This window comes from Cariama cristata, unplaced genomic scaffold, assembly GCF_000690535.1.
Source record: "Cariama cristata isolate BGI_N322 unplaced genomic scaffold, ASM69053v1 scaffold4867, whole genome shotgun sequence".
Classification (NCBI taxonomy): Eukaryota; Metazoa; Chordata; class Aves; order Cariamiformes; family Cariamidae; genus Cariama; species Cariama cristata.
In genome coordinates this window covers 2,448-27,435 of record NW_009627001.1, presented here as the reverse complement: position 1 = coordinate 27,435, position 24,988 = coordinate 2,448, and the positions used below count along the sequence as shown (strand labels likewise).

At 39.9% G+C, this 24,988-nt stretch overlaps 1 protein-coding gene across 1 annotated transcript in view; it reads left to right on the top strand.

Annotated features, from left to right (window-relative positions):
• The window catches only part of LOC104164821 (CUGBP Elav-like family member 2), a gene marked incomplete at its 3' end in the record, with an annotated part of 79,857 nt that extends 55,151 nt beyond the window's left edge, over positions 1 to 24,706 (top strand). The window contains exons 4-7 of the mRNA XM_009704269.1: positions 7,545 to 7,679; positions 18,137 to 18,216; positions 23,087 to 23,245; positions 24,643 to 24,706. Coding sequence (XP_009702571.1) covers positions 7,545 to 7,679; positions 18,137 to 18,216; positions 23,087 to 23,245; positions 24,643 to 24,706 — 438 coding nt within the window. The remainder of the gene's footprint in view (positions 1 to 7,544; positions 7,680 to 18,136; positions 18,217 to 23,086; positions 23,246 to 24,642) is intronic.
• Positions 24,707 to 24,988: the final 282 nt, after the last annotated feature.

The window sequence follows — 24,988 nt, the reverse complement described above, 5'->3', positions numbered from 1 at the left end:
TGGTTCCTCCAACAGGCATCTTTGCACCTCATTAATTAGTAATCAGGGCAGAAGCCGTGCACTTAGAGATCTACATACCTGCAAATGTAAATTATGATTGGGCTCTAAATCTCTCCGCAAGGCTTTTTTAAGGCTTCTTTTTTGCTAATTGTAGTGCATCCCATTTTCAGGCTTCTCCAAGGATTATAAAGTTTGGAAGGAAATTAAAACTTCACATTATGCTAGCTTTCCTATTATGACAACTTTCAAAACAAAACTGACCACAAGCACAGGAAATTTGAACCGTCACCCATTTGTAAGGGAGTGATGTTCTCTCTCTTGGGTTGAGTTTTAGCAGTGATTTCTTGCCGTCTTTGAATGCTCAGAAGAGAGGCCAAGGTGCCTGCATGGGCAGAAGGACTGAACTTTTCAGGTCCTGCTGTGGTCAAGGAGAACTTTACTGTTGGAATCCAAACTTCAGTCCCTAGTATTTATTGTGCTTGCAGCGGGCACAATTTTCCCTTAGGTACAGGAACACTGCCCTGGACCCTCTGAACTAGGTCTAACCTCTATACTTTCTTCTTTCAAAGAGAAATTTCACCTCAAGTTCCTTAGCAAATTAGAAAAATAAGAGACAATGAACCAAAATTGACTCCCAATGAGTTACTTGTTCATTGCCTGAAGTTTTTCTTCCTAAAGGAGATCGAACATATTGGCAAAGCGCTATGGAGAATTGTGCAAATTCTGTCTTGCTCTGCAAGAAGCACCTGCTTGGAAAGCAAGATAGGTTAGCTCCTCACTGCTGCTGTTAGACTGGGGTTATCTACATGATGCTCCTGTCTGCACTGTGGGAATACTGTCTTACTTATTTGCACCTATCCCTAGCATGAAAATCATGAGGGATTGGCTTTTTTTTTTTTTTCCCCCCTTGCCTTTCTTTCTATTTTGGGGAAAACACATTGACAGATCAGAGGTTGCAAATGTCAAATTAAATACCTTTTGAAGTTTAAGACTCCTGGAGGGTGTAGGTACTTCTGGTAGGCATGTTCTGGGGGTGGTGATCTCCTTTTTTAATGACTGAGGAAACAGAAGGCAAACTAATACCATGGTGATGGTAGCAATGGTACAACTCCTTGGAAAGATGGGACGTAGGCGTGGGATCCATGGAGGAGGTGAGAGTTTGCAAGCAGCTTGGAGAGCCAAAAAGAGAAAGAACAGCAGCATGGGGGATGCGGAGGCCTGTTTGGCACGTGTTTCCCATATGCTTCAGGCTATCCATCTGAGGAGGTATATTATCTGTGCCAGCAAATTGTAAACTGTACCTCTTCAACCAGATTGGTAAGTTCAAAGGGGAAAAGAAAGAAGACATGCCAAGGCGTCTTGGTTTTCATGATCTGTGGTGTTTGAGCTTTTGAGGAATGCTTGAAACCCTTTGATTTCTGAGTAGTGGGAGGATCCCACTACATTTTAAGGTAAAGTAGCGTTTCTCAAGTTTCAAAGAGATTAAAGAAATTCTCTTGGTCAAAATTTCCAGAGAGCTTGTGGGAAGATATGTAGGAGAGGTTGAAGAGTCATTACAATTCTTCTGGGCTTGCACATGTTTGTGAAGGCTGGAGAGACCTGCAAGTTCCACAGGGAAGGAGGTTTGAATGAGCATCCAAGCCCAGGAGTACCAGGATGAAATGCCTGTCCATCTCCATCACTGTTCCTGTGTTTAGATGTATGCCTCACTTCAGAAACCTGTCCCTTAGCACAAAAGGCCAAGCTCGCCTCATGGCAACTGGGAGATGGGTGTGGAAAAGGCACCCCCTGCACACGTTTGAGTGAGTGCCTGGGCACTTCTGCAGGGTTAGGACTTCATTAGCAACCTGAGGATCTGTTTTCTTCTGGGTAGGAACTGGGTGGCTGCATACGTCTATGCAATCATCTCCAGCCCTACCCTGCATACAATAGCTCATGTATCTGAGTCATCTCTCTGCTCGTGCAGATGAAGCAAAGCTTTATTTCTTCCAAGCTTTTAGCAGCTAGAGTTGGTGGGGAAAGACTTGCCTTTAGATCTAATTAATTGTCTACTCAGGAGGATTCCGAAAAGGCTTTTATTGTTGAGAAACATAACATCCCTGAATAATGTTCAGATGATGAATTTTGTAGTGTCCTGTTTTGATCACCCATTAGGTCTAGTGTGACCACCTCTATATTCCTAGGTGGTTATTTTAACGTATCTACAAAGTTTTGATTAAGGATTACCTGACAGAAAAGCACGGCTTCAAGACTTTGAAGGCTCCACCATTGCTAGATTTATCTTAGCTGTTAATCGCTCACAGTATTTGTCATTTTTAAAGATAATTTCCCTTTTTCAAACAAAGGGGATTCCTGCGCTCTAATACTAAAAAGCACATAAACACATGCTTGACTCTAAGTTGTCTGTGGCCATTAACATGCTACAATTTAGCAAATACTTAAATGTTTCTTCGATCAGGATTTGAATACAGTCAGTACTTTCAGGCACATATCCTGAGGACAGTATGGTCTTAGATGGATCAAAGCATCACCACTTCAGGGAAAATGACAAAATCCTCTATTAAAAAAAAAAAATGCGGGGAGGGACACAGCTGAGTGATCTTACAATTTTTTTTAATTTATTTTATTAGTGAAAACTTGAAGAAATAATTTTGAAATTCTAAGTGGCACAACTTTGCTGATTTGGAGGGAATGCCATATGTTAGCACTAACACATAGAAAAGTTGATAATTAATGCAGTCGACTCCAGATCCAGGTGTGACTTCGACAGATTGTATGCAAGGGTTTTTCACAGGCTTACAAATAGGGATAAAAGTCTGTTTTCCTCCCTTCCCTTCTGGATGAAAAAAAATAATGAATAACCGTTTATATACAATTAACTATTTCTTTATTTGCTCAAAAGAGAAGGCAACTTCTGGATGGAAAATGCACTCTTTAACTGACTAGACTTCTCAAAAATGTATAAAGGGATATAGCTCTGATTTTTCATGACAGAATTCTGGAGGTTTAGAAAAGAGAAAGGAAAGTTTGTTGAATCTTCAGGGAGATTTCCCATGATTATTACAGGGTTTAATTCTTTTGTAACATACAGAAAATAATCTCTACTCCTTTATTCTCCTGGGTTAGCACAAGCAATCTAATATAGCCTGCAAGAAATGCTCATTACTGAAGGAAATTAAGTAAAGCTAAAAAAATTAGACCCTTCAGGATTTTATTCTGCAAGTTGGATGTAGGGCTGTCAGAAGGCAGGAGAGTCCAGTTTGAAAGAAGCCCCCCAGCAGAGGCAGACTTCATCTCAGCTAACTTTTGATGGCTAACATAGCTGTCTGGCTTCAGACACAATACCTAGGCACCCATGCTAGTGATTGCAGAGCGAGTCTCGATGGAGTTACGAGAACAACGCATCTCATCTTAATACAGATATCTCCACTTCGTCACACAGGGTTCCTGCATTCAGTCAAAAGATTCCCACCCTGAATCCGGCAGGCTTAGCATTGGATGTTTTACACTAACTGCCCGAGCAACATAGCTGACTTGTGTTTGTGATATGTTTGGATGGGTTAGAGGTGAATCCCATCGTTATTTAATCAAGATGCTGTGCAGTGTCACACCTTCCTTCATGTAACTAGCACTTCAGGCCTTGTTCACTGTGACCTTCTGGCTACTTCTGCTCCATCAAGGACGGGTGCTCAGCCACCCCATCCTACTAGGTGTTTATGGATGGTTGTGTCTACTTCATGTCCCCAGAGTGCTGCAAAACAACCGGAAGGTACAACTGGGCCTATGAATAAGGTTCAGAAATAATGATGTCAAACACTCACCAAAAAATTTTCATTAATTTTCTGCATTTTGAATTATTGAAACCTACCCGTAGTGTGAGAGAGAGAATTATCAAGCAGCAGTAAAATGCTTATGAGATATGTGCACACAAGTGCTGACCCTTGTGCCCTCTTATCTTTCCCCAAGCCTTCTCCTTTGCCTGCTCTCATTGCCCAAAGCACTCCCAGCTCCCAGACTTTGTTCGGTCCCTCAGAGCTCACTTATTCCTCCTGTCCCTGCAGTTGGATGTCAGGACATCTGCTTGTTATCATGATGAACAAGTTTTGGGAGTTGGCTAGAAGGTAACAGCCCTATCTATTGTCAACAGCGTAGGAGAGACTCCTGTAAAACAGGCCATCCCATCTTGCTGGGGAGGTGAGATCAGTCACTCTTTGGAGGAGCAGATCTCTTTGCATTGACAACAGGCAATCAATAACATTTTAGCCGAGATGTGAGACTGGACATCTAAACTGTAGATGACTAAAGTTAGGCGAGATGGCTTTAGGCTGCCATCCATTCTTCAAACAGCAGCAGGTAGTGCCTTTCCCAATCTCAATGCTTTGTTGGGTCTCGTGTGTTTAAGGTTGGGCTCCTCATTTTACAGTCTATGGGAGCAACCCAACATGCACAGGCAAATCAGCAGGCTTGACTGATCAAAAGGAAAGTTTGCTAACCTCTAAATATGTTTGACCCATACTTCATGCAGTCTGTTGTCTGTTTGATTCTGAAACCATGCGTGCATGGCAGGTAAGTATTCATTTAAGAAAGAAAGTAGAGAAGTGGCTGACCAAAAATGCAGAAACAAATCCAGACAACCAGTCTTATGGAGGTGAAAAAGCATATCTTTCTCTGAATGAGAATATACAGTTAAAAACTCTTTGAGCCTAGTAATATCAGATGTTCTATCAGATGGAGTGAAAACATGTCATTTTGGTCCTGACAGTTGTCCCTTTAAATGTTTTTTTTATGCTGGGCCCCTAGCCAAAATAGAATAGCAATTTTCTTAAACTTCAACACTGATCAGCACTGACTAATAGCACTGAATGCAGAGCACATCATCGTATCAATATGTTTTCTGTACTCTGAGCAGTCTTCGTGAAATCTGCATTTTTAAGATGTACAGTACATGGGAGCTGGATATTTAATTTACTATAAAATCACCCTCAAGCTGAAAACCTGCAAATCATGTTAGTTAAATGGCATATTTATAGGTTTACGAGCAAAACTGAAGGAGGCCGGTGGGGAGTTTGTCATCTGCTACTCTTTGGAAAATTAAAACAAAGCCTTCCTGTTTGCATCTGATTTCTTTTGAATCTCCACGTGAATCTCTTTGGTTTGAGTCTTTGTCCTTGCACCTAAGCAAGGGACCTCCTTTAAGATGACATGGCAAGCATTTGTCCAACTCAGCCAGCAGCTGTATTTAAGAGAGGGTTGGGATCTAGTCACCCTTAGGGTAGACCTGCACACTGTATTTCAAGCCTAAAATCAACCCAAATTTAAACTGGCTGGTACTAGCTGACACACAGGCAGAAGTTAAGAGATTCGTAACACAGAGCAGAAGGCAATACTTGGACCCATGCCTGGCACCAAGGCTTCCCCCAGCTTGACCTCAGTTTGTGGTATGGAGAAATCCATACTTGACAGCCCAGCTGGATCCCTTGCCTCATACCTTTTCCTGCACCCTGGCCATAGCATGTCGAGGGGACAGGCTGGCCAGGGACCTTCCTCAAAGAGATTACTCAGGCAATATAGGAATTGTAAGCAGCCAAGTTACAGGCATCCTTTCACCAGCAAAAGTGACTACCTAGACTCTCCTTGTGGCTGTGAGCAAGCCAATTCAGTTCTGCCATCCTTAAAATAATTACTAGCAGCATCAAGGCCAATTATATATTATGAATCAGATGTAAAATTTCATTGTAACACATACATATATACATATATATATATACACACACATAGACACATAAAAATCCCAAGTTGCAGGTCTTATTTGCAATCCGGTGTATTCAGTTCCTGATCTGTATGTAACTGGCTCATCCCATGCATTCATCATTTGTTAACCCTTTCTGGAGGGTTAAGCTGCATGTGGAACCTCAATATAAAGTGTGAATGAAAATGTTGAGTTCTTGAGGAATCTCTGCTGAGGAAAATTTCTCCTGGGTGTTAAATTCGTGCCACTTTTCATGCAAGCTATTGTAGAGTGAGAATCTGGGATTGTAGGGGCTGGTCTTTGTTTTGGATTCTGAAAAAGGTATGATCTTGGTACTCTCTTGTATATAAGCTACAAATACTTTTTAAAGTCAGTGATTCTAAGGAAAAAATTACTTCAAAGACCTCTCATGATCAATAAACATGAACATCTTTTTATTGTTGAAATTATTAAATACACTTAAAGTGTTGAAGTATAACACAAATAAAATCCTGTGAAAATAGATGCAATTTCTTCTTCCTCAGCTGCAATTTATTCCATTTGACAAACTCGTACTAATACAGGAGAGAGAGTTGAGGAGCAAGGGAAGATTTTTTTTTCTTTTTAGTAAACCCAGAAATGAAAATACTTCATTACAAAAATAATTTGCACAATAATAGAAATAAGTAAGTGCACTGCAGACTCTCTGGAGTAAAGCTTTCCTTCTCTCTTTGCTTCCCTGCAAACTCTGACAGTCTGCTCATTAACAGTGAATTGGATTTACATGCCATTTCAAGAGAAGAAGAAAGCACTGGTGTATTTACTGTATAATAAGCACTTTAGATTTTTTGGTTTAATATAGAAGGGAGGGTGCGTTAACATTTTTAAGTCTTTCCAGGGTGAAGTAAGTCTTGATGACCTATATCATTTTTGACGAGAGTCCACAGCTTTAGAGCTGTAAATTTGAGTTTGATTAACAGGACTGCATGTGTCCTGTTGCAGCAGTCTAGCTTTTGCTGATTTTGGTGACAATGCAGGCAGGAAATATTCTACCATTAATTCAGGTAAAGCACCTTTTTCATGTTTTTTTGCAAACTCAGCATCATTACGAATCAAAGGGTTTGGCTCTGGGAAAGCTTTATGCAGCCTCTTTGTTAAAGTGATGCCCTGGAATATGCCTTGTGTTCTCCTGAAGGAGAGAGGGCTGTGGCAGTCTGGAAAAAAAAAAAAAAAAGCAGGAAAATTTAATGCATTCTTTTTCCAGAGCAGTTGTTACACATCTGCCTTTCGAGTACCATGCATTAAGTTGGCTGAAATTGAAAGCTCAGATAGGAGCCGCTCTCTCAAAACATTTCTCAGGAATATTTTTCATTAGCTCGTATCATTACACGTACAATCCCTTCTTCACCCTCACCCCTGTCATGATTTCTTTCATACATGAGGGAGGTGAGGGAATTTATCTGAATTAAAATCTATGCAAAGATATCTTTAAAAGTCTCTCTAACAGAGGATGCTTTTCTCTTAGAAGCCGTGATGGGGAGGCATATACAGAATGACTAAGGCAGCCAATTAATATGTTGTATAAACAGCAAGCACCACTAGAAAACAGGAGAGAGAGAAAGAAAAATGGGAGATTTGGGGTGGGGGAGGAAGGGGGGGAAGGGAGGTTGTAAGTATAAAGTGTTTGCCTTAGGACTTGTCTTCAGTTACAGAGCCAGACTCACATGACTGGAGCTTGGTTTGATGTGGTAATGAAGCATTGATCACAGGAAAAAGATGAAATGGCCTTTGCTCATTCATTATTTTTATCTTCTAGCTGTGGAAGACAGAAAATTGTTCATAGGAATGGTTTCGAAGAAGTGTAATGAGAACGATATCAGGGTGATGTTTTCTCCGTTTGGCCAGATAGAAGAATGCCGAATCCTTCGGGGACCGGATGGGCTGAGCAGAGGTGAGTGTGCAGTCTGTAAAGTCTCTTTCCTTAAGTGCTAATTGGGAGCTATATGTCACAGCCGAGGTAGGCATAGCTGCTGTCTGCAGCTAGGGGTTACGCTGTAATACATCCCACGTGATGAAGGTATCCGCATGAACTTTTCACAGTGACTGAAATTATCACCTTTTATTTCCAGTGTCAGAAAGGTCTCGGTGCGAACATATTAACTTGTGTTATTGCCCTGTTTGTCAGATGGAAAGTTTCCTTTGCACCCTGAGAAAACACCCTCAGTTTTCTGTTCTCACAAAGTCAAAGATCCTTCCCTGACCCCATTTCTGCTTTGTAGCATAAGGCCAAAAAAAAAAAAGGGGGGCTGTAAATGACTGCTTGAAGGCATACAGTGTCATGGGAACTGGTCCACGTTGTAGCACTATCTCCTTCATTCCTGTGTTTTCTGTAGCTATATGCAAAACATAGATCTGCTGTAACTGAGAAACGAAGAGATTAGCTTGAACCTGAGAGCTTTGCCTGGACAAAAGTTTGTAAAAAGAGCTTTTAAATCTTGTGCCTCTATGACAACCCAAAAACCAGGACAGAGGTGTTAAGTAGCACCACCAAGAGCGGTCAAGCAGCTGACCTGAACTTTGGAAATGAAGTGCAGCACAGACTTCAATAGCCGGTGATCCCTTTTGAGTGCAAAAGTGCCTTTTGGGGAAAGGCCCTCTGAAAAAATATTGGGGGAAAAAAAAAATCTATATTGGTGACCCAGGCTGCATATTAACTCCATGGTATATAGACCTGAAATTATTCTCAGAGCGTGAACCTTCTCAAAAACTCAGTACCAGTGAGTGGAAAAGAAAATAGTGATAGTCCTGTCTGTCAGTGCAGAAGGATGCTGTGGTACTAGTACCATGGCCATTTAACAGCATGGGGAGTGAAGTAATTTAAAGTGTTCAGCTGTGAAAACATCACTTCTGTTTCTATAGAAAAAAAAATACATAGAAAGCACAGTTTATGCATTTTATTACATTTTCAAAAGGCACAGGAAAAATAATAGTACCCATTTTGCATATAGATATAGGTATAGATACAGATATTTTTCTTTACTTTTGGATCTGCTTGTTTCCAGTAGGCTATAGGATCCGCAGTATTTTTTGCAACAATTTGTGCATGGGGTTTTTTGTTTTGTGTGCAGCCCAGCTTCTTTAAAATGCCTATAAATTTCAGCAGGGAAAGTTGCGGGTATTCCTATATTTCATGACGCTGCTTGAAAGCACTTACTATACTACTTCTGAATAATAAGGACTTATTAAAAAGACACTCTGACAATAAATAGGGAGCCCCAAGAAAATTATACGCTTACATTAATGCATGCTTAGTCTGCAATCCTAAAACTTTTGAGGTTGGAATGCAGCAGTCCCTTCAGGCAAGAAGAGCCTCAGGATCATGGCTTTTGCCTTGGGAGAGACTAGGGGAAAGGTCTGAGGTTGGTTCCTGCAGCTCAGTAATGAATGTTAACTGATGGAGCCGAGTGCTGTCATTATCCTTCTAGACCCAACATTGAGGCAAAACAAATATTTCTCATTTTCACTGATTTCATTTTATAAGTAGCACAGGGAAGGGGTGGTGGAAGACACAAGTGGGAAAGGAGCTAAGTAATTGCTGAAATAACAAGATCTGGGCATCAGATATTTTGAGGCCTGAAAAGATTTAATTGACTCCTCAGCATCACCCAACAAAGAAATGGATCTTTCCTGGGATCCACAGAAATCCCACTGTGTACTTGCTTTTATTCAACAGACATTGGGCATAGTACAAGCATAGAAAAGCTAATTACGAAATCCAACAGGGCAAGTGAGGTTGGTGGGGTAATTTTGTTGTGCCGTAAATAGCAATCTCACGATAATCAGAAGCTGAGATTTTTAAGGCATGTCACCAACGTATCAGGCAGGGCAGTGTCGTCTACTGGCCAGCACAGCCATAGAGTTAATGTGCTGCTCTGAACTGCTGGAGGCTGAAGATCTCAGTCCAGGTAGGTCACACACCAGTAGTCATAGCAGAGCTGTATCCTCTCTGCCACTCGAGTTTATTTCGGTCACAATCACGACTGATATTCTGTCATGCCCTCATGCATCATGCCTTGTTAAACTTGAATTGCTTTCTACACACCCACGTTCACACTTGAAAATGGGTTCAGCTGTGCCAGCCAGGTTTTCAGGCAGATGTTTATCAGCTTCACAAAACCACCACTCCATGAGAGAAGTCAAAGTGTTGGGAAAATGGTTGGTATTGCAGTCGAAATGAAAAGTGCTAAGGGAGATTTGCAGTGGAGGGAGCTTGACTGAAAAAGCACAGAGTGAAAAGCTGCTTCACTAAAGCAAGAGGGAGAATTTATACAGTTAAATCTTTGTAACGAGTTCCAATACTTAATGAACTTTAATTCATGTTACTGTTTCCAAGACTTTAATTCCCATTGACACAAATAGTATTTGTTTTCCCAGCACCCGTCCAGATGTGCTTCCCTCCTAGACACAGAAGGGTGAAGGAAAAACAGTCACTGTCTTAGGAAAACACTGTCCTCACCATGCCAGAGCCTTCAGGAACTTGGCGGTACTCACAGCAGGGAGATGGAAACATGGTCCAATAAACTCTATTTGGCATCTTTTCGATTGCGTAACAAGTGCACATCATGGTATCTCGGACGAAAAGAGCTTGAAAAGTATATTCATTGGTATTTATTCCAACTTTCAAGCTTTGTTAGAAGGTTCAGGCAAATGACCAGCAGGTAGTTGCAAGGAATAGCCCCAGATTATAGTGCTCAGTGGAACAGTTTTGGTTTGTGCAGCTTTTTTTTTTCTGAGTAAAAAGGTTTCAGTTGACTTTTAGGCTGTGTCTACCCTACAAGAGCAGCCTTACCTCTAGTAAGGTAACAGTCTGCTGTCAACTCATAGGCGAGGTGTAGGGTTGTAGTGTACCACATGGCCCTTGTAGCAAGGAGAAATCCCATCCTGTGGCATTGAGGGAAACTATAACACTTTGTGATGAGTGTGATATAAGTGCTAAGATAAAGAGAGAGAGGGAGAGAGCTTGAACTGGTTGTTTCTATTGTAATTTCTAGCCAAGAGCTGACAGAACTTTAATAAAGTTGTACCCATTGCTGTCACTACTGATAATGGATCATCAGCATTTCCACTCCAAATTCCTATTGTCAGCTGTTTGGAATTCATCTGTAAATTGAGACTAAAATAATGATAGAAAGCTCCAGTGGTGGAGCAGTATATTTTAAAGAAACTGAGATTTTTTTACTTGAGTCATTTTTTTCCCCACTGTTGTTCACGCCTGCATCTAAGAAATAATTGTTGTTTATATCTGTAACTTCTTAAATTCCGGCCAGCTACAAAAAGTAGGCAGCAACCAAAAGGCATTGCCTTCCGAAGGTTCTGGGATAGTCCATGTGAAATTAGTTGGCTAGCAGAGAGTAATTCCTAGCTGTGAAAAGTATTAAAAAATAAAAATACCCTGTTGGCTGTAGAGATAAAGAAACCAGAGGCTCAACAGACACGGAGGCTGGTCTTCGCTTTAGCAGAGTTCATGGGACTATCTAAAGAAGCTTGCCACTGCCTGTACTATATTCATTATTCAAAGAGAAGGATTCAGCCTGCAGGGTTGTTTAATCCAGCACTTTTTCTGAAGAGCTAAGTATGCTTTACAAAAATTCATGATTGTGATATCATGTGCTAAGCTTCATTATCATGAAAAAGCAGAAATGAACTGCCTGAGATGATTAAGATTTTAAATCACTTATTGTAAACGGCTTAAGGAAACTTTCAGACCTCCTGACTCCTAGCGCTATGTAATGTCTACATGACCACAGATGACACCACAGCCAGCCATGCAAAGATAGCTGGAGTGTGCAAAACTAGCCAGAAATAACCCAAGTTTGATTTGTAACTGTGCCACAAATGTGCTGTATTGACCGTAGGTGAGTTGGTCTCTTATCATCTCTCTGTTATCCCATTCCTTAAAATAAGGATAGCAATGCTCCTCTACCTTTGTAAAATGCTTTTTTTAGATCAGTGGATCAATATCTCTGTATCATTCTAGGAATTATTACCATCCATAATGATGATTTAAAAAAATCCTCTTATCCTTATCACAGGAGCACCACACAGCAGATTATTCTGCTGTATTGCTAAGTGCAGATTTATATAACAGATACCAGAAAGAAGTCAGCTGGGTTAATAGCATGCACTGAAAAAACCTGCTAATAACATGTACAGACATGAAAATTGTGGAAAAGCTCAAAATGCATGTTTCTATATCTTCTAGGCTCCTAATTGTATGATTTTTTTAACAAAACATCACCAGGCACATGGGACAAGTGAATATTTCTGCAGACATTGATTACAAGGATTTTCTTTTTCTCTTTCTTTGCTTTAGGAGCAGGTTAGAAATGGAGACTTATACCATGGTGAGGCAATTTAGTTTCATGACAATCCATTCATAACTTTCAGATTCAAGGGTTTTCTGATGAATTAGTAAAAGAAAATTAGTATTTGCATCATAATTAACTGCAGGGTAGGTGAGGAGGTTTTATACCTGTTTGTTTTTCCTTATGGATGTTTACTGCTCCTTTCTGAGCTAAAGTAATGTGAAAGGCCAGCCATGGGAGCAGCCTGGATTAGGGGCCTCCTTCTGACTTGTGGATCAGTAAGTGATGGGAAACGAGGACAATGGAAGTGCTGTATTTTTAGTTGCTCTTCAAAGTACCTCCATGCTTTATTTCTTTTACTGTAATGTGGTAACATTTTAATTTTTTCCAGTCATTATGGCACATTTAATTTTCTTTTTCCCCTGCTGAAACTCTTTTGAAGCTGGGAAGGACCAAACACGTCCAAGTGACCAGTGTCTCTGCTGGCCTTTGACCAGTAACTATGTCTCAGATTTCCATTGTTACAGCTTTGCAACAATCACTTCCCAGAGGGAAGTCTGAAATGAAATATTTTACAAGAGTTTTTATTCCAACAAGAGGGTCATCAGGCACTGTTAGAGAATGTGGTCTTTGGTACCCGTTTGATTCTGGTTTTGTGTACATTCCAGTTACTGAAGTCTGTCCTTTGCAGAGTGGTTAATTGCCCAATTAGAAATGCTTCAAGGAAACCATGAACTTCAGGAAATTTGAAGTCTAGAATCTGTCATCTGGTCAATAGTCAAGAGAAGTCAGTAAAGCCAAGAGATAAGGCATGTTTACAGGACATGCCTCTTGTTACCCGTGTGTGCCTGATATGCGTAGACTAAAGAGCTTCACTGTGACTTTTTCAAAATTATTTACTTTGGGCTGAGTTGTTGTACTTGGTCTGAGACCTGTCGTTGTGTGTCTTAAGCAATACCGAGTGACCAAATATCTGTACAATAAACAATTTGATGTCTTCATTTGTAACTGAAATGTATTTTAACCACTAAGACAGATTTTTGTGTGATATCTGCATTAGAAGGCTGTTTCCCAGGCTATATTAGTACAGTGTAGAAAAGGGAAAGTCTACTTTGCAGTCTCAGCTAGAAATATTTTAACACAACCAGAGCTTATTTTTATCATGCTTCAATTTCCATAGCTTTTTATTCAAGTCTTATCTTTTCTTTAAATAGAGGCTTTCATCTCAGAGGATCCCAAATACTTCTTGCAGGAGTATTTTGGCAGCTTTTCACTATTGTTTCTTCATAGAAGTTGAAAAAAAAATCTTGTTTATGGTGAACTAGGAAGCTTCAGTGCAGCCATTACACCACCAGCTGCGCAGCCACCATACGTAGTGCTGTGATTGCTCGGATGACTTTGAAAATTTCTTGAGCCTTCTTCTGTGTCAGAGGGGTCACTGTATATTTTTTTTTAATTGATTACATCTGCCTTTCTTTCATCTCCAGAACTTTAAAGCCATGGTTTTAAACTTCCATTTTTAACTCTAGGCCTGATTCAAAAATGTCTAGAGGTTTTGCATCTCCCTTTGGCTTCGCTGAGGGTTTGAGGGCTTTAAAAACCTCTGGTAGACCACAGTAGTTTTATGTGGGAGGTTTCTTGTGTAGGTGTGATATCAGACCCCTTACATTGAGGGTTCCATACTTTAAAATGTTCTACTTCACTTGCAACTTGCAAATATTGATGTTATGTTAGACTGTGCATGAACTGCTGACTGACTGTTTCAAAACAGTCTATGAAAGCCTGAGATGAGAAGAATTGAGTGAAGTGGGAGCTGAAACGGGGCAGTGCTGAGCTTTTTTAAATATTTCAAATAATTCAGTCACTCAAGCAACAAGCCCTAGGTTTGGGATGGCACGGGTCAAGGAGGAAGCTTATCAAATTTCACAGCTTCTTCAAAATTCTCTTTCAGTTCGGGGTGGGAGGGGGATAAGGACCAACCCTGTGAGTTTAGATGTTCTCTCAGCCGAGATGGCAAATGTGACAGTGTGCTCCAAAATATCTTCTGTGACAGAGCTGGGTGCCTCCCTCCGATGCTGCCTGCAGGAGGAAATTACTTCAGGCAGCCTTTCGCCAGTCAATCGTTTATCTGGTGTAGGGGGTGAGAAGGCAGCCCTGGAGAAACAACTAAAACACTTAGGCCTCCTTTCTCTCTTCCCTTTTGTTTCTATTAGTGATTCCTGACATTTTGAAACCAGAGGTGATAAATAAGCGCAAGGTGACTTGCAGGTTGGCTGTATTTACAAAAGGATATTTTTGTTGTTGTTTTTAGGTAGCTGGTGGTACAAAACAAAGTAATTTCAAGGCATTAGCTATAGCAATATCCCCCTTTCCACGTTTTCTCTCCCAGAGAGCTCCATAGCTCCAGTAAGAAGGGAGTAATTGAAGTACCAGGACTCAGTATGGTAGAACAGAAATAGTCTGCTTGTAGTTATTGGTCTGGAAGACCCCAGCTCATGGCACTACAATCAATGCAGTGTTTCACAGGATAAGAGGCCACGGAAGTCTTTCTTGTTTCCTTGCACCATGAGGCATGAAATCTGATTAGTCTTGTCCTCTTACAATTGTGATTTATGGTCCTGAAGCTGGCAGTATGTTCCCAAAAGACCACCTGTATCCATGAGATATGGTGAGCAAGAGTATGCTGAAAAGGGTTTTTCCAGCCCCTCAGAAACTGCTGCGGCATAAGTACAGGATGGTTCAGGCAGAGCTTATCTGGCTTAAACAAGTGAAATCCAGTGTCCTTAGCCACCAACTTCTGATTAAATTCTAGGTGCCCAATGAAACCATCCTCCTAAAGTGCATATGTACCCTATATAGGAAAATAAAGGTACTGCCATTGACTGTGGCAGAGAATACAAGCATCTCAGAAGAACAGCTTTTCTGAATACCTAAATTATATACACAAGTTCTGTGATTGAGTTAAGTTGACTGCTAGGATACAAACTTAGCTCCCCTCCAGTGTGGCAGCCTGGTCATGAAGGAAAGGATCCCATGGTTCACACATAATGAAATATATGTGCACACATAATAAATATACAAATTCTGTGTGTGAGTGTCCAGGTTTGGAAGCTGAAAAAATAACCCTTGAATGTGAATACATATAGCAATATCTGGAAAGACGGTTAAATTAGCTAGCATTTAATTAGGATGCTTGATGGTAACAACTGAAGGTCTAGTTTTTCAAATAATTTAGAAATAAAGTTGTCTGCTGAATTTTTACCATGGTTATTGAGGCAAATTGGGTGTTTACTGTGCAAATGGCCACTGTCCATTGGTGGGAAATGGCCTGCTGATTGCAGATAACAAGGGGACCTAACCTTGTAGCCTCTGGCTGGCAAACCGTAATTAAAATGCAGTCCCGTCTTCTCTGTGGAATGCTGTTTCCAAATGCTGCATAACCTCATTCATCAGGCATTCGCTTTGCCCAAAGAACAAGTTTCTTTCAAACTTGTAGTTCCCTATATGGTACTTTACAGAGATCTGCTACAAAGGTCTTTTCGCTCCACGACAAAGGCAACGGGATCCACGCAAATGGATTTCAGCTGAGGAACAAGGAGGCAGGTTTTGGAGTAGTGCTGGGCACTGAAAGTCCCCAACAGCTGAGCTTTGCGGTTAAAAAGACAAAAAGCTTAAGGGAAGGGAGAGTCTGCTTTATCTTGAGAAGAGTGCAGCTTTATTTCTCTGTTGATTCACATTTCTTTTGAGACCTGCTAATTGCAACAGCTCTCAGTAAGTTACTTACAGCAGTACTGCTGGGTAGAAATTGTGATAAATGCATAAACTGTGTCTTATTGATTTTTGTTGACATTTTACATGCTTCTTATGCATTCTAAACCTCCATTCAGTAATTGTCACTATGGTACACACTCCTGGATAATGAGAGTGAAAGAAGTGAATGAAGCGGTTTCTTGACCATTATAAACAATATTATTCAAGGCTCTGTATGGGGTTTCTTGCCTGCCCTCCAGTATATCTCTATTTGCGCTCATCCCCCATTGAATTTGCAAGACAAGAAATGAAAACCCTTGGTGTTATTTCCTCTGTTAATGATAATAACAGAAATGTTTTTAAGAGAGATTACTTTGAGACTGATGGTAAATTTGGGCCTCTTTAATTTTAGTGCACAGCAGCAATATGGAATCTAGCAGAGGTACTGTAGTTTATTTACCATTCTACTGCACATTTTGTCTAGATTGCTGTACAGAAAGCTGTTTTGTTACGTCATTTTCTTTGACAGAAATTTGTTGCTGAATAAGAATAGTATAGCAACACATAGTGTGGCTAAACAGTAGTAAGACCTCATCAGCTGTTATGTTACCTAAGAAATACATAGAGTCACAACACTGCCATGAAGTTTGCTTAGAAGAATTCTGATTTTATGATGCTCACCTATCAATCAGAGGTACATAAGCCAGCTTAGGTTGTCTTGTATCAAGGGCCTTTACGTAAAGAGGAAAAAAAAAAGTACCGCATGATGCAAAAATGCATTGACTTTATTTTCATGACTAGATGTAGTGCTTTTGGGTAATGATTAGGCATTGCTTTCTCTTACTGTTGTTTGATTAAAATGTGAATACAGTCTTGACTTGATAATCTTACCAGGTACACACAGAGCAAAAAAGAAAAGGTATTTTATGCCTCAAATTATTTGCATAAACCAAACAATCTGTTGCTTGTTGGATTGCAAAATGGTTTATTTTGCCCATTGGCCACAGGGGCAACAATACTGTATTTTTGATGCCAGAATGTAGCTTTCATGCATTAGCTCTAAACTGACAATATGCTTTAGCCTCTCAGTGCTTAGATTTGCTTCATTTGGAAATCTTTTAAGTAGTAATAATAATAATGTTTTGAGGAAATTGAGTGGAACACTAAATTATTCTCTGAAACTGAAGTTCAAACTGTGCAAGGCTAAGGGAGCTGAAAATCAATGCACTTTTAAAGTCATTAGAGATCACAAGTGAAATAAGTCTGTGTTGCTTTAGCTAAGCTTTTAGTGTGCCATGGTATTATTACAAAATCAGCCTGAATCTGCATTAATTTCACAGTCTTTTTCTTTAAGATGCCCAAGGGTGCATGAAGAATAAAATGTAAATCTCAGAAGGCAATGTTTTTGTTAGTCAAAAGGGCAGTGAGTCATGCACTAAAAAAGTTGCCCTGTGCCATGCCCAGTGTAGGTATGACCGACAATGGTAAAAGGGTGGAAAAATAGCCCAGGCATTAGCCTACTGGCTTTTCATTACAATTTAAAAGGCTAAGGAGGGAAAAAAGTGATTTTTCAGTTATTCATGCACATAGCTTGAGAATTGTTCAAGTTGGTGACAGCTTTCGTAGATCAAAGAATTGTACCTAGGACTCGGAGAAACAAAAATCATACAGATTTTTATTTTAAGATGTTATTTTCTTAAATGTTGAGATTCCACCTACATTACTGAATTTTGTCTGAGTCTTTTCACACTTAGTTGCAGCCTACACAGTGGAGTTTTTCGCATCCTTATTTGTATGGTTGTTCTTGGTGCATCACGGAAATACGTGACATTATGGACTCCTTTATTAAATTCACAGTTCAGCTGCCAGTGATGCTAGTTATTTATTCACTATCCACAATTTACCTGCACAAAAGCCATAGCAAGCAATTGTTAATGCATGGTCTGAATAGCCTAAACTATGCAATCCAAAGTCTACATAAAAGCCTTACTTATTTCAAACCCTGTGGCTAAAGAACAAAAACAACAAAGAAAAAAAATGGGGAAAAAAATCAAAGGAAAAAACCCTTTCTCCTCACCCGTCCCCACCTAATTTTTTTTCTTTCATCTATGGTCAGATTAGCAAGTCAGCACTGTCGATAAATAAACTTAGAGAAGTTGTTTATTTTTATGTACTACTGAGAACAGTGTCGTCTTGTGGCCGTTCTCGTAGACTGTGTTGGTTTAACAAGCGTCCAACCCTTTTGTCTTGTTGTTTTTTGTCTTTCCTGCTCCCTGTCCCCTTGTTCCCACAGGCTGTGCGTTTGTCACATTTTCTACAAGGGCAATGGCACAGAATGCAATCAAAGCCATGCACCAGTCTCAGACCATGGAGGTACAGTACTGTATCATTTGCCCTTTCTTTGTTTTCTTTGTGCAAATGATTGCGAATGGTAAAGCCATGCTCTCCTGGATCAGATCAGACACATGACAATCACAGATTTAAACTTTTTACCAACTCACTCTACCTGTCTTTGTGAAGCTTATTTTTCTTAATGACCCGAAAGGACACAATAAGGTTGCTGTGTGGTATCCAAACACGGCTCTTGATCTTGTTCTCAGTGGCATTCAGCAGAAAATAATAATGTTGTGAATACCGCTCCTCAGTCGTACTCAGAGTATATCTGATGAGGAAATTACCTTTAACACACAGCCCCAAAGAAAAATCTTTGTTTCTTTTAAATAGATTTTTAAGTTTTGTGGTTCGCACTGCTCTGAGAAAAAAGCTCCAGAGATTTAACCTGGCCACGCTGAGTTACTAGTGCATGTGTTTTTCTGCAAATAGAATCTCTTTTTAAGTTAATATAATTTCTGCTTCTTCATGTAGCCAATAAAAATGCTAATGATGACAGAGCATATCAAAGTGTGGCACTTCCTGCAGAGCACTGTCATGGCTGGCCCCTCACAAGCCATGTGCTTTATTTCCTTCCAAACTGCCTCTACGGCCTCGTATTTTATCTTGATGAACAACACAAAACTTTAAACCTGTTCGCTTCATGTAAATATCGCTGCAGGCTAACGATCCGTTCATTGGAGTGGTTATCAAGTGCCACGGCTTGTCTGGCAATCTCAAAACTTTTTTCAGTCTGTGATTTTTGTCATGGTCTTTCAGAATTTTGCACAAAAAACCGCACAAGTATGAAGTCTTTACTTACTCTGGATCTTCTAGCTTATCATTGGAGAGTGCATGTTATACTGTATTATGTATACTGTATCTTCGTGTAGTGATGATTTTTCTCAGAGGTGGCATTGATGTTATGTGCACTTGTTTCTTTTTTTATTTATTTTTCCACCAGGACCTTTCGATTTTTTTTTATCAGTGATTTTTCTTTGCAATGCTCTAGTCTCCCAAAGCATGCTGGGTGCTAAACAATCATTATTGCGTCATGTCGTTGAGCTGCTTTGTGTAACGAGCCAAGGGGGGAGACCAGGGGTGGGAGGGTGGACAGAGGAGAAGAAGAAGGAGAAGATAAAAATCAAGCCAGTGCATGAAAATGTCACTGTTTCCTGTATACTACAAGTAATGATATCAGCATTGCAAAGCTATTGTCTTTCCAAACATCACGTTTGAATTTGGTTGAGCTTCTTTTATAAACCATGTGTTTTCTTTTCAGTGCAATGCATTTTTAGACCCTGAGTATACAGTTTTAGATGAGAATCTACCAATGAGATGAGAATAATTGAAATGATCTTTACTAGAAAGCTGCTGCTATACAATCTATGCAGTCTGACAGTATATTGTAAAAAAACTGCCACTTTGAATCTCTGAAATAATACTCGTAGTAGTTTGTCTGCCATGCACTGCTCCATTAATTCAGATGTGTATGTTTTGCTGGGTTTGATTCCAAGTAAAAAGGAAATGTTTATTGGTACTATTGTGTTTTACCTATATTTTCCATGTGTTTTAATGTATTTTTCTGTCTAGCAAAATGAATTTTACACAGCTCTACTTCAGAAGATGGTAAAATTAAAGAGATAATACCTCCCAGACAAATTCTTCCATTCTTCTGTTGTATGCAGTACTCCACAAGAGGCTGCGTTTTGATGTGATACTTCTGTTGACATTAGTTCTATAAAATAGTTACTCTTGGATCAAAATACTTCTCAACACCTTTAGAGACGTCATCAGTGGGATCCCCAAATTGTCAAGGCAATTCCAAGTATTTTGCACTTTGAACATCTGGGTCTTTGAGTCAGTTGAGCTTAGGCTGAGAGTCCCTTCTTGGAGAGAAGCAGTACACCCTCCAGCTCCATGGGTGAGGGACTCAACGGAGTCTGTACCTACTGTCTTGACAAAGAAAAATATGAAGGCAGCACCAACTATTGGGAAGAAAATAGCACTAAATGGTGTGGAGATACCAAACCATCATTCAATGAGGAAGGGAGATGCACCTTGTGTCTGTGCTGGGAGCTTCCTCTCAAGATAGAAAATGGAAGAGCATAAACCAGAAATCACTCTTTAAGCAGAAAAAAATTTACTTGCTTTTGCCAATACTCTTCTAGTAAAAAGTTAACTTGGGTTACCTAGTGTTAAGTCTCAACTCTCAGCCTGAAACAGTGGTCCTTCAACACACTTGTTTCATGTTTTTTTTTCAACCAAAAGTGGGCTTGGGGGATGATAGGTAGTACACAATTACATTTCAACCCAATTACTGCAGAATTTTTTTTCTGATTTCATTTTTTTCAGTTCTTTAGCATGCACCATTGACCAAGATGAGTTTTCAAAGTGTGCTAAGAAAGAACAGTGGGGATGATAAGTCCAGATGAACACGTCTCATAGAATAATGAATTCTCTTACTACTCTTTCCACCTGACTTTCTGACCTGGTTAAATCAACTGATTTTAAAACCATAATTATTGCTCTAGAGTTTTTGCTCTTCTATGTCATTTCCGTGGATTTTTGTTTGTTTGTTTAAGGCATTCAAATGCAGCACCAGTAGAAGACACTAATTTGATATCATGGAGTAAATTTGATGCAACAATAACAACCCTTTTCTCATATAGAGCCACTTGCTACATATAATTTCAGTCTTCAGAATGTTTGCTCTCTTGAAAATGATGAAGTGATGAAATATAGAGCAGACAGTGAAAAAATAAATTATAGATTCATAAATTGCCGAGATATTGTTTTTATACAATTTACTGACATTTAAGCATTCATAAATATGATGTCAGCTGTAGTGTTGAGAGCTGAGCTGCTGAACTGAGAAGTGAAATAGCCATATAATATTTCTTCCTTTGAAATTCATTTCTATTTCTTTGGAAATAGACTTGATTCTCCTGTACATCTAAGTAGAAGGCAGCAAGTTCTGTTTGTCCTTAGCCCAATGCTACCAAACCTCGTATTAAACAGAAACAGCTTACTTTTTTTGTTAGCGAAACCAGAAAAATCTCTCTCACACCCTCCACCCCCTGGCTCTTTTTTCTTTTTTAAAAAAGGTCTTGTTTTTAATAATAGTATAAAATCACTAGAGAGAGGTAATTGTGTAACAAGCTAACTCCTCCATAATCTTTATTTGATTGCTAGAGTGCTACATATCTCCTTTCTTCCTCATTGGAACATTGAAAGACATTTTTACAATGAAACACAGTAAGGGAGTTGGAGGTGGAATAATAAATCACAAGTGATGATTTTCTAAGATAATTCTAAAGGAACAGTATTGACATGAGCTCTTCATACAAGACATATTATTATTGTGGTTTATTTCATCCTTTCGTCTGTTGATTGTGAATATTCTTATCATTTGTCCTGGGGTGAAGTTCTTCAGAGAAAAGGTACACAACTGCTTTTTGTAAATCATAGAGGACAGGAACTTTTCTGAAGATGTTCACAGTGTTGTGAGAGCAGCAATAGGAAGAGTTAGGTTAAGTATAACCCTGCTCCACATCCCACGCTATACACTTTGGCTAAAGCACTGTTGTGTTTTTTGGACTTGAGTCACCTTTCTCTCCTAGCATTCTGTTCAGATTGAAGGTACACAAGAAATTAGTGTAACAAAGCGTGGCGGGTGGAGGGAAGTTATTAATTGGATCCTATGAAGTTGGAAAACAGTGAAATGGATTGACAGTTTCTATGACTCACAAAATACTTGAATTAATTTGAAGAACTGAATCATTGCAGTATATAGTTTGCTCCCTTGATTTGAAAAAATGAAGACTTGAAAGGTTAAAATATGAAAAATTTGTTAGCAGGGAAAAAAAATAGAGTGAAAGCAACAGAGGCATCTTTCATATTCACATATATCGTTCTCTCAGTGAGTTTTCCCAGGAATACCCATCCTGAAGTCCAAAGGAAATATCCAGCTTACCTCAAAAGTTCATCTGGTCCATGACCTCCTACATCTTCTCAAGGGTCCCTCAGACATGGGTGAGGAGTAGGCTGCAGACCAGATCTCTAGTTCTTTCTTACAGTTTCCCTGTTTCCAAAGGCATCTTACAGCCCTGCCGTATCATGTAACAAGAGGCTTATAGAAGCAATAGGTGGCAATCAGGAATGGGATGCTATCACCAGAACTAGTCACTTTTGGTCTGCATCCTGCCATTTGTTCACATCTCAAGGGTGCTTGATACAAAGCGTGCCTGGGAGCGGACCGCAGGTGGGTGAATTGTCCTAGCAGCGTCACCCTTTGTGCTCACTTGGGACTGAGGGTCCTTGAAATGAAAAGGACCAGTGACCCTCTGATGATGGACGCTGAAGTAAATCTGTTGCTCACAGTCTATTTATGTAGGGTACGCAAGCCAGCTGCACCAAGCGTGACCGCGCAGCCAGACTGTGGTGGCAGGGCGATGTTGGCTCTGTGGTCCCTGGCAGCAGGGAGGTTGGACACCTCTCCCTTTGGCGATGCCTTGAAAACAGACTGCAGATAAAGCGTCACGTCCATCTCATCAGCTGTGAAGCTTAATTAAAGAGGACTGGTACACTTCACTGTCTCTGGCAGCAAGTTTGATAGCTGGAAGTGAAAGAGAGCCTGAGGAAAGGTGCTTTATAAAAAGAACTGGGGAATCAATAATTTCTCCATAGTGTGTTTTCCTAAGGAGCTGAAAATCTTAGTCCTTGCATTCCTACATATGCCAGTCACAAAGAGAGGGTGAGCGATCAGGTCATGCCTTTGCCGGTGGTCCTATCGGACATGGCTGAGCTCATGATGCGAGGGTGACTTGGTGTGATTTAACGCCTCTGTCTTTCCCAATCTGTCTAACCACAGGGCTGCTCTTCGCCAATCGTGGTGAAGTTTGCCGATACCCAAAAGGACAAGGAGCAGCGGCGTTTGCAGCAGCAGTTGGCACAGCAGATGCAACAGCTCAATACTGCCACATGGGGAAACCTCACAGGTCTTGGAGGACTCACACCACAATACCTAGCTGTAAGTTCATTTCAGAGGTGGCGGCTGTGTTATACTGTATTTATTTTAGAACCATGGTAAATCAACTGTAGTAAACTCCCTGCAATAAATTGCTAAGTCCTCCAGGATACGTAGCATGTCTTCTTCTATATAAAAAACTCTGTGTGTTTATCACATGGTCTGAAAATAAGTAACAAGGAATAGAATTTGAATAAACATTTCAAGATGTGTCACTGCTGTCCAAGGCAAACATTTAAAGTTTATTTGTGCTGCAAAATAAAATTTGATTCCATTAGTTTTATTGTTCTTTTGAATGTTGGAGTCTGTTTTTTATAGCTGGAATAAAATTTAAGTTCTTCCTTAGGGGAGGACAGATAGGCAGCTGTAGGGGCCATATCTATATGATGCAGCCTCTAAAGTAGAATGTTGTGGTTCAATCCTCTAATTTTCCACATTGTCATTCAGAAATGGCTTTCACTTTAATGTGTGGTCCTGTCAATGCTAAACATGTGTGGTTCATACTACCTCGTACAGAAAGCGAAGGCAGCAGGGGAAAGCCATTTGTTTCTCATAAATTTAAAATTGTATTTTCCTTGGTCCATTTGTAAGATGAGAAAGAGACGTTAGCTGCTGCCTCTGTTGGAGAAATCTGAAATCCACAGCCACATATCTTAGGTCCTGGATGGCCAAGAGAGACTTCCCTGCAGCACAGCTGAGAGGGAACCTCTGCCTTTTGTGGCTCTGGAGATGAGAGGTCTGGTTGAGCAGCTTTTGGATCACTTGGGAGTTCCTGATGGTCCTGAGTTAGACAAATAGATGTGTCCCTATATATGTACTGTGTATGCATAAATACATAATTTGTATGCACACAATACTTTTGTATGGTGCTGTAATTATAAACAGCAATTTACCTGGCAATTAAAAATATATATTAGTACTGAGGTAGGCTAAATTGTTGTATACAAATACCAGTCTAATGAGTATCTGTGTGCTTGATTCATAAAGATAATAAAGAAAAAACTGAATTCAAGTGAGTGGGGGGAATGGACCATGATTGACAGAGATGAGTTATGGTAACTACTAGACTACAGAGGGTTGTAATTAGTCACGCTATGTTGGTTTAAATAGATTTAACACCTGGTTGTTAAAAAGAATAAATTGATTAATTGTTTTAAAGCAGCCATGTTATTGAGTTTCCCTTGTGTCTCTGTGTTTCTTAATAGAGATTAGACATTAATATGGATTTACAGCATTGACTCTAGGGATGTTCATTCCAACAATAGACAGAACCAAGAGACTAAATAAATGTAAAGGAAAGCACAAATACTCCAAATGTGAAATGATAGCTCATTTTAGTTTTATCTTCATTTGTTACATTATTGTCAGATAGATTGCTGTGTTGTGTTGTTAATTTGCAGCTTCTGCAGCAAGCGACTTCCTCCAGTAACTTGGGTGCCTTCAGCGGCATTCAGCAAATGGCCGGTAAGTTAAAAACCATTTCGTTTGGCTCCAGCTATGTTTTGTATTCTTATGCTATTGAATTCTGTACTTCTAATAATCACATTGTCGGGGCCGGGGGGGCATGTTGTGTGTTAAGTGTGGCAGATGTATTGGCAGGGGACAGCTCGCAGTTCAACATCAATAGAAACACTTTCTCTCCTCTTTCAGAAACTGAAATTAAACCCAGTGCTCCCAGGTTGTGCAAACAGTTTGTCTTGCATTACTCACCTGCCATTTGTCCAGAGTAACCAATTGTAAATTGCA